Raw genomic sequence first — 10,378 nt, forward strand, 5'->3', positions numbered from 1 at the left:
GCCCACAGAAGCCAGAAGAGGGAATCAGATCCTCTGGAACTAGAGTTACAGATGGTTGTGAGCCTCCGTGTGGGTGGTAGGAACCAATCCTGGGACCTCTGCAAGAGCAGCAAGTCCTCTTAACCACTGAGCCATCTCTCCAGCCCTTAATCTCATCTTACTTAAAATGAAGAATTCTTGTTTTTAGATTCAAAATGATTTCTTGACATCCTTGTGACTGTAGCTGCACACCTTAGTGGGGGAAGACATATTGCTACTCATCAGAACTAAACACAAGATAAGAAGAAGATAGTATCTACCACCAAAGACCAGGCACTTCGGGCTGAGTCAGATGAGAGACTGGAATTGGGTCAGAAGCTTCAGAACTGGGTTCTTGTGCTGGTTCTACTCACTCATGTGGATTGAGCCAGTCACTCTGCCTTCTCAGTCTGGAAATGCTTTGTCTTTTAAAAATGAAAGGTAACCAAATGTGTAGCCAGCAGCAGCCAGCACACCCAGCAAACCTTGCGCTCCCCATGGCCACTCGAACCATTGAACTCAGATTCACCAAGGCAGGCGATGCACATAGCAGAATTTTTCTTCTTTACATCTCTATGAATTTTGGCAAGTAGAGTCATTTTTAAAAGATTTATTTTATTTTATATATATGGGTATTTCCCTTGCATGTCTATCTGTATGTTATGTATGTAAGTGCCCTTGGAGGCCAGAGCTGCCATGTGGGTACTAGAAACCAAACCCCAGTCCTCAGCAAGATTATTACATGTGCTAAACCACTGAGCTACCTCTCAAATTCCAGAGGCAGTCATTTGCACCAGGTCCCCACACTCAAGAAATAACCCTTCTGTCAGTCCAAATGCCTCTCTCCCTTAACACAGGAGGCCCTTTCTCCCCTCCCAACCCAGGCAGCCATAACTTGTCTACAACTATAGTTCTGCCTTTTCAAGAACAGTATATGAATCAATCATGTCACATAAGACTTTGGAGTCTGCCCCAATGGCTTTTCAACAATCAATTCATTAAATTTTACAATAATATTTTTAGATAAGTACCATTATTGAAGAGTTGAAGAACATGAAAGTACTACCACACATACACACACACACACATACACACGCACAGACACAAACCCAAGACGCAAATATGATTTTGTATTACTTGAATTATTTTTATGATAAGACACATATAAAATCTTCAATAAAAACTGTGCATCGAATGTGGCTCACAATCACTCTAGAATCAGAGCGTCAGAGCGCAGTGATGATGGTCTGCGGAGCTCCTCTTCGACCCACGTGATAACCTGCCTCGTTCCGGCTGCCTGGAGACAGCTCGACTGTGGCAAGACATCTGGAGAAAGTGTTAACAAAAAGGTTGAAGACAGCCTCTTTCAAGCCAACAGCATTTAGTCTTGAAGTCACCACATGATGACCAATCGTTCCGTAAATGTGAAGAAACGAACATGGATAGTCAAGGTTTTAAATATTAGCAGTTTCTGAATTGGTGTGCACGACAGAGTGGCCAGACACTTCTGGATGTCTGGGGACTGCTTCACTCAGGAGTTAAAAAGAAGAGCTGGATTTCTCTCCAGGCACTATTCCCCCATTCAACATCAGTCCCGTGGGGGTCCCAGGTCAAGCTTTACAACACAACCCTCACCTTCCTGGATGTGGTCACAGCCCACAGTACAACCACAAGGGTTCCTCCCAGGCTCTTCTTCAAGGGGAAGCCTTGTCCCTGCATTGCTGTGTTTAACCTTCCGCTATAATGCCATCCATTGTGAGCAAAGGAGACCCGGCTGTTACTGAAAGTTTACAGCTTTCATGAATGTTTAAGGAGCAGATGGGGGAGACTGCTGAAGCCAAGCCATCATCCACGGGTGTGATATGGAGGTCCAGGAGCCCCTTCAATATTTAATGCAACCAAAAGCCTCTGGCAGCTAATCATCTCTTAATGGGGCTTCCCTCTGGCCAGCTTGTTTCTGAGGGAGTCAGATTTCTGGCTTCCAAACAAGTTATCGCTCACTTGCTGAGTAAATACCACAAGCTGAAAGTGGCCCCCGGGCATCATTGGTCGTTGCTGGTCAAGCTTAGAAGGTCCCAGGGTCAACACAGCTTGTCTTCAAACACCTGTGGTTTCCTGAGTGAGCTAGATACTGGTATTGGTCCATTCTTAACCTTCCTATGAGACTCCACTAAACACGGAATGGAGTCTATAAGGGAACCAAATTACAGGGGTGAGAATGGCTGTATAAGGAAACAGAGGTGAGTAGGGGGAGCCCAAGTGTGGTATTGCCGGTGAACTGGCATCACACCAGAGAGACGTTAGGGGAGATAACAGGCATCAGGATTAGTCCTGGACCGACTGCTAGGGCATTGCTGAGAACAGTGGCTGCAGAGGAGAGGTGAGTGAACATGGACAGAGAGGGTGGGCTGCACTTTGTGAGAAGCCAACAGGAGGGAATGGCTAATGGCCATTCTTCTGTCTTCCATCACCCCGTGGTCTCTGGGAAACAGACTCCGCATCCCTTGCTCACTGCTACCACAAATAAAGATGCTTTGTGTGGGTGCAAAGCAGGCCATAATGGAAAGGAACCTAGGCTGTCTGTATGAAGGGAAGAGGTGAAGCTGTTGTCAGTGCTGGCAGTCACCAGTTTATACGTATACTTGACTAGAAACTTCTTTCATTTCACCAAACCCTAGTTTCCAAAAGGAAAGGAAGGAACTGTCAAGTCGTACAGAACTTTTTACTGTTTACAGCCTTATGACAACAGACTATATACTGTGAATTGCTTAGTTAAGACATGGATTATGGGACTGGGGAGGTGGCTCAGCTGCTAAGAGTATTCCTTGCAGACTCGGGCGTGTTCCAGGCACCAGCCCAAGGCAGCTCACAACCAACTGTAAATAGTCTAGGGTGTCTGATGCCCTCTTCTGGCTTCCACAAGCACTGCATGCAAATGGTGCACAGGCGGTAAAAACAAACATATCTTTATAATATAAATGCGTAGTTGTAATGATTGGGTTGCCACTGTTGTTTAAAAATAGTAAATTCATTGATTTATAACTCAAAGAAAATTTACTTTCGGGATTTTCTCCAGAGTTTCTTTTCTTAAAATATGTTTCAAGCCGATAGAGATGGGGGATAGTCAACTCCAAAACATAGCTGTCATTTTAATTTTTATCATATTATTCTATGTGAGTCACTATCAAAATCATGAGGTGCCATGCTTTCCTTGGTGTGTTTTTAGAATGGAATACATTTTTCTCAGCTTACTTTATTTTGTGGAGTCCTTGGACCTCAGACATTGTTCTTATTAGCTCTGTTGGTTCAGCCAAGTTGCAGTTAACCAACTTCTGAGTCAGCAAGGTCCTTTGACTGATCATGGTTTTGCTGACTTCTTGAGTCTCTTTCCTTTATCTCAGGCCTGGTTACAGGGAGATCATATCTTGCAAGAGGCATAAATCAGTTTTCTCTGGTGAGGATGCATGATTTGGCTTTCTGGTTTTACATAGCTAGAACATGTGGTAGATCAGCAAGAAAACCCAGCAGGAAGTGGAAGGGGTTTGTATGTGGCTCTGGACTAGCCAGCCAGTCTTCTCCAGAGAGTGCCTGCCGGGTATGTTGGGATAATTGGACTGAATGTCTCTGTAGAAAATGAGGTACACTCTCTGATGATGGATGGTTAGCAGTGAAGAACCATGGTGCCGAGTCACAGAACCACAGCATGCTGCTCTGGGAGTAACCGAGCTATCCTAATCCTCTACATCCACCCAGTCACCACGATAGGAGCCAGCCTGGGGTGGTGGTTAACAACATATCAGGAACAAGAAACAGTTTCTAAACCACAGGCTCCAGTCAGCTTCCCCGCTCACTGGATTTCTGTCTCCCAGTCTATTCCATCGCTTGTCACAATGACGGCCACTCAGTCTGCCCCAACCTGACTCTTGGATCATACCCAGCACCAGGGGCCAGTGGGCAACCAGAGGCAGAAATTCAGATTTTCCCAGCGCTGTACTCAGGGATCACATTCAATCTCACAAATATTTAAGCAAGGATGCAAGCCAAGCAGTACAGTGCAGAACAAACGTCTCCTTGTGTCCTGCTCTGAGTAGATTGTAGTCCTGTTTGGCCTGAAAGCCAATGAATGCCTATAACAAAAATATGACAGTAATTTGCTACCACTGTGACTGTTTCTTTAGCGGGTCTAGTCTTATGACATGCTTCAAAATCCTGAGGCAAGAGCCCCAGAGGGCTGTGCAGGATTGTTCTAAATGGGCTTAGAAGACATGTGGACCCTGCCTGGACTCGTAGTAGATTATTCCACCGCTCGTACTTCTGAAAACAGAGGAAGGGAAGCATTCTTTATGAAACATATGTGGAACCCTTCCCCAAAGAGATCCTGAAGAGGAGTAAAGTGAAAAGCGGGGAAAATCTGGCTCAAAGAGCTCAAGCAGAAAATAAACAGCCTGACGGGAAAACACGCAGATCCAGACGCGAGTGTTAGGACACAGAGTGCTTCCCCTATCAAACTGAGATGGAGACTTTGGTCCACTTGGGACCACAATCAGTGTAACTGTGAAGTCAAGGCCAGCTAAGGAATATGGGAGTCCTGCGTGTTGATTCTTCTCCCAGTGGGGACAGAATGACTGATGCCCATTGAAGAAACAGAACACACATCAGAGGGGGAGCCAACCCCTGGAAGCACTTAGGCAGTAAGATTGTAAGCAATTTGAGAAATGGGCACTTCAGTATTGACCTGTGAGAATTTGGGGCACCGTGCATGTCCCTACCCACAGTTCAGTTATGGAAACTAGGATGTAGACCAGTGTTACTACTGGAATATTCAGAAAGAGCCGACTTCTAGAGAAACAGAACTTTAGAGCCCAAAGTTTCTATTGGTGGGGAAGACAGCCTGCTGCTGTGGTACTCAGACAGAAAGGAAACCTGGGAGTCTCAAGAGATCAGTACACCCCAAAGTTTGCAGACATGTAGTTCTAGAAGGCTTCTCTTTCTCTCTCTCTCTCTCTCTCTCTCTCTCTCTCTCTCTCTCTCTCTCTCTCTCTCTCTCTCTCTCTCTCTCTCCCTCCCTCCCTCTCTCTCTCTCTCACACACACATATATATATCCATATATATATATCTCCATAGGCTTTAGTAACTAGAAAAGTTCAATCTGTTTTCATTTGTTGAAGTTCTCTGATGCTCTGAGATTTGAATCTCCAAGAAGAACCAAGCAGGTGATATATGACCCAGCTACTCTGAGGCAGTTCTTCTTCTTAGGGGCTGGTATGAGAACCTGACTCTTTGGTTCACACTTCAACATGTGTTGATCACAAACTGGATTATAACTTCAGTATTTCCACAAAACAAATGACTGTGTCTTTCCCACTAAAATCCCCACTCTGTTCCAGGCTCTGCTGGGTCTTTCTCTACCATCCAGTTATGCACCCCCTTTGAGTCTTTTGCCTTCCATGGTTTCTGAGAAACTCAGGGTGGTACATTCATAAACGGCCCCAAAGAAAGACATGCAGAGGAGGGAACCAGTTCCATCCCAAGTCGGGTGCCTGTCTCAAACCCTAAACCTTCCCAGAAATATTAGCAGACATTTGACCTTCTTTTTCAGAACCGCCCCCCTCCCCCTTCAGATGCATTAGCACTTGGCACGGCCAGAGGACAAAGCCCCAGTCCTCATTGTGGCATGTCACTCTGTAGGTCTCACTTTAACCCCTGAAGATCTGTGTTTTGTAATGAGAAGTGACAAAGGCAGCAGACACACAATGGAGCCAGTAGTACTTTGGCGCCTGCCACAATAAACTAATAGGATAGGGATGCTCTTTAGGGGAATAAAAGAGTAATGTCTTTGATTTTGTCCCACCCTTGTCGTGGGTCACCCTCAAGCAGAGCTGTGCTGCATTTAGTAGATCCCCAGTTAATGTGTGCCGTGTGGGTGAAAAGAGCCAGTGGGGACTGCTAGACCTTAGACCTGTCTGTCCCATATGTCAAGATGTCACCTTGGACAAATCCTAACCCGAGCTGCAACCCCACCATCTACTGCTCAGTGGAGCACTTTGTATGTTCATGAAATTGGATGGAGGAGTGGTCAGATGTTTGTAAACCGTGGAAATCTTCCCCAGTGTGGCATCAGGGAACAACAAGGAGACAGGAGCACCACGTGACGGGGAAATGTCCTGGAAAACACATGCGCCCATGTTCTCAGACCTTTCTGGAATACGGTCAGAGGGGAAGTGTGCCCAGCTTGGAAAGCGCCAGGACCAGTCTCCACCAGTTCACAGAACAGTCCTCGTTTTGCTGTGGTAGAAGCTGCCAGGTCCTGGAACGTCATCTACTCTTGGCCATGGGTCCTTCTGAGAATCTGGAAATGTTGCGTCTTCCATGTACAGCTTCTCTTTGTCAGTGTTCTGAGCATGGAGCTGAAGGGTCAACCAGACCAGTATTCACAGTCTGATTGTAGCGTGCCTACAGTGTACTTCCTCTTGGCTGGTCAGGGTCTGTGACCACACTGGTTGTGGTCCTAGGAGGAAATGTTGCCACCACTTCCAGACACATGGGCAGGTACACTTCCTTCGTATAAAAAGTCACAGATTGATGTTGAGAATGGAACCTGGGCAGTGACTCCATGAGGTGTTCATGTTAAACCACAAAGCTGTCAGTGTCTCTCAGGTCTAAGTCAGGCCGTTGGGTATCGGTGTGTCCTGGGGATGGGAAATGAGATCCACAGGTCACATGACTACTGCACAGGACTCAGACAGCCTGATGACTGGCAAACCTGAAACGGCATCATTCCCTCCACGATGTGGAGAGCCGTGCCTAGCCCTCCCGCGTCAACCACGTGTCTGTGAGCACGCTGATGCTGCCTCAGGCGCTGCCACAGCTTGCGTTGTCACTCAAAGGAGCATTTTCCTCTTAAAACAAATTTATTTATTGCAGTTGATAAGCTACATAGCAGCACCCTATTGGAGAGCAGAATCCAAAGCTTTGAGTCCAAAAAAATATGATATTTGTACCATGTACATGTATGGTTGCCTGTCAGTAAAATGGGAATAATAAATTTCATCTTGGGTACCACTAAGGTAGAATGCAGGGCCCTTTGCTTGTTATCTTGGTTCAAAATTATCATGTTTATTAATTAATAGACAGGTCAGTTCCTCCAACAGGAAGTTCATGAAGGTTTTAGTAAATCATAAATAGACATTCGCTTAACGGTCTCTACTTATCTCTTGACTTTGAGGAAAGCAAAAAAGCAAGTTATATTTGGAACTTTGTTTTGACTCGTCTCTGCCCCCGACTCTGTTACCTGAGATGATGGAGAAAGTACATATCCCTTGTAAGGGCCGCCTCCCCCACAGTGACCTGCCACACTGGCTCCAGATGACTGACGCTCTTGTTCATGCTTCTCCTGCCAGGTCGGTGGCCACACGATGCTGCCTATCCGCTGGATGCCCCCGGAGAGCATCATGTACAGGAAATTTACCACCGAGAGCGACGTCTGGAGCCTGGGAGTCGTGTTGTGGGAGATCTTCACCTACGGCAAGCAGCCCTGGTATCAGCTATCAAACAACGAGGTGTGCAGTGGTTTGGGAGGTACCCCTGAACACACACGCACACACACACACCCCACACACACCACCACCTTGGTCTGGGGGCTCCTGAGCTGGGAGCCAGCCCACAGTCATGCACGGCTTCGCTTGAGGCAGCAGTTCTTTGCAGACTCGTTTTAATAACTTTGGAGAAAGAGAAGTTTGCTGACCCAACCTTGCTCCCTCTCACGGCAGGGTGGAGGAGTAATTTCTCACCTGTTCATCTAGAGACTAAGAGCAGCCTCCGCGATCCGTGCCCCTGAGTCTGGCTAGCATTCCTGACTGTTCCAGAGAAGTCCTAAGGCCCTTTCCGTCTTCAGATTCTACTAGAATGTTAACTCCTGGTGCAAAGCTCAAGCACTGGTTTGCCTTCTCCAGCTCCTTTGCAAACTATGGTCACCTGTTGGAATCCAGGGGGGTTGTTTCCAAGACCCCACCCTCACCCTGCCCCAGACCAGAATTTAGAACATTCCAAGTCCTTCCGCAGGATAATGTAGCATGCACAAGAGCTTGCCTGGTCTCCTCAGGGGTCATTTCCAGCTCATTTAGAGTAACAGTACATGCAGACACAGTGCTAATAGCTATACATTCAGAGAATAATGACAAGAAAAAAATACTTGCACATGCTCAGTACAGATGTTATTTTTTTCCCCATGTATTTTCAATCTGCTGTTGTCTGGGTGCACAGCTGGAGCCCACGGGACAGCAGCCAGCAGCTTGTCTGTGTTTGAAGCACAGCATCTCGCTCAGCCATCTCCTGTCCCTCTCAGATCCACGCCTGTCCTTTAATTCAGCTCTGATATGCAATGATCCTAATCACATCTGCTGCCAGGGGTTCCCTGTCAGTCAACACCTTAGGCAAAAGCAGTCTTAGTCTCTCTCCAGCCGGTAAAACCTGGAGCACACAGGGCTTTCTCGGTGCACTTCAGACCAGCCTTTGTGAGTAGATCAGGTCTTTGCCAGCTCTGTAAAGCCACAGTGGCTCTCTTCCCTGTGATAAAGCAGTAAAAGGGTTTCCTTTGGGGCTGAGGGAAAGGACCACGAGATCGAGGTCAGCCTGGGCTGCATAGCAAGACCATACCTAAAGCAAAAACCCATCTCTCTCACTGGAAATCCACAGGGAAGGCTTGCTGAAAGGGTGGAGAGGGGAGCTGCAGGCCAGCACCAGCATGCAGGCACACAGGGGCAGCGGATTCTAGAACCCTGCAGCACTGCACTGTGACTGTAGGTGGTACGCTTATTATGTCTCCAATGAAGAACTACAAAAGAAACATTTTAAAAGAGCAAACGTCAGCTGGTAACGATTGGCAGCCCCTCCCTCGGGGCTGATACGGAGGCACAGTGGAAGGACGCACAGCCCCATCTAATGAAGACAGGACTCTGTGGAAAGTTAGAAGGGAGGAGGTAGAAGGTTGCCGGCACAAAGGCGTGGTGAATGGCTCGGGAGAGGCAGGTACTGATTGTCCTGATGTAGTCAGTACACCTTGTATATGTATAAACATCTGTCTCAAATTAGCACGCTGGCCTCCAGAAATAAACATAATGGTTTGACTTGACTTCTTAAAAAGTTAAAGAAAGGAGAGGCCATTCTTTGCTCTTCCTGCACTGACAATCCCACACCCATGGCTCATCTGCTAACCCTGCCTCTGCTCTCCCTCTGCTAACCCTGCCTCTGCTCTCCCCGCAGGTCATAGAATGCATCACCCAGGGCCGAGTCCTGCAGCGGCCTCGCACGTGCCCGCAGGAGGTGTACGAGCTGATGCTGGGATGCTGGCAGCGAGAGCCACACATGAGAAAGAGCATCAAGGGCATCCACACCCTCCTCCAGAACTTGGCCAAGGCATCTCCTGTCTACCTGGATATCCTAGGCTAGGACCCTCCTCCCCAGATCTGCCCTTCCCGATGCACTCCTCAGACTGGCCGACACGACGAACCTCTTACCTGCCGCTGGGTGTCATGACCTTGCTGTTAACGAGACAGGGAGCGGCTTTCGGAGGGAAGCGGTGTGCACTTCTCCATCCACAGACGGTGTTAACTCGCTTTGGGCATTGTCTCTTTCTCTCTCCCCCATCGTCTTTGGTTTCTTTCTGCTTTCACCCTTTTCACCTTTTACTTTGGGTCTTCCCTGCTTCGTGACCCTCAGCCTCTCTCCCTGATCAATCTGGCTTCTGTATTCCTATTGACTGTACATAGACAAAGGCCTTAAACAAAACCCTAATTTGTTATATCAGCTGACACTCCAGTTTGCCCACCACAACTAGCAATGCCTTGTTGTACTCCTGCCTTCGATGTGGATGAAAAAAGGGAAACCAAACATCTGACTTAAAGCGCCACTTCCAATGTACAGACACGGGCATTTCTATGGATTCACTCTATCTATTTATGTATCTATTATTTATTTATCTATTATTTATTTATTTATTTATCTTCTTGTTTTCCGATGGCTTTAGCCTGTGTGTAAAGGGAAAGTTGTATACAATCTAGGAAGATGTTATCTGTGGGAGATGAGATCCAGAGAGAGAGAGAAGTGTGGCTATAAACTACGGCACGACCAGAACGGAGACAACCAACGGGATCATCTGGGGTCAGCCTCTGCTGAGGAAAACCCAGCAACCGTGAGCTGGGAGGAGCATGTTCGGCACCGTCCCGAGGACCTTCCTGAGGAGGAAAGAGGGTGTTGAACTCTGCACCGTGGACAGAGTTTCCAGTCACAGATACTGGCCTGCAATGGAAAGTAAACATGGCCTCCGTGGGACCCAGACAGCACAACGTGCATTCAGACAGC

General features: G+C 47.4%; 1 protein-coding gene across 3 annotated transcripts in view; it reads left to right on the forward strand.

Moving 5' to 3' along the window:
* The window catches only part of Ntrk2 (neurotrophic receptor tyrosine kinase 2), a 322,706-nt gene extending 313,240 nt beyond the window's left edge, over positions 1–9,466 (forward strand). For all 3 annotated transcript variants that reach the window (XM_038333524.1, XM_038333525.1, XM_038333526.1), the window contains 2 exons: positions 7,420–7,578; positions 9,281–9,466. In XM_038333524.1, the coding sequence (XP_038189452.1) occupies positions 7,420–7,578; positions 9,281–9,466 (345 nt within the window). The remainder of the gene's footprint in view (positions 1–7,419; positions 7,579–9,280) is intronic.
* Positions 9,467–10,378: the final 912 nt, after the last annotated feature.

This window comes from Arvicola amphibius, chromosome 6 (genome assembly GCF_903992535.2).
Source record: "Arvicola amphibius chromosome 6, mArvAmp1.2, whole genome shotgun sequence".
NCBI classification, from domain to species: Eukaryota; Metazoa; Chordata; class Mammalia; order Rodentia; family Cricetidae; genus Arvicola; species Arvicola amphibius.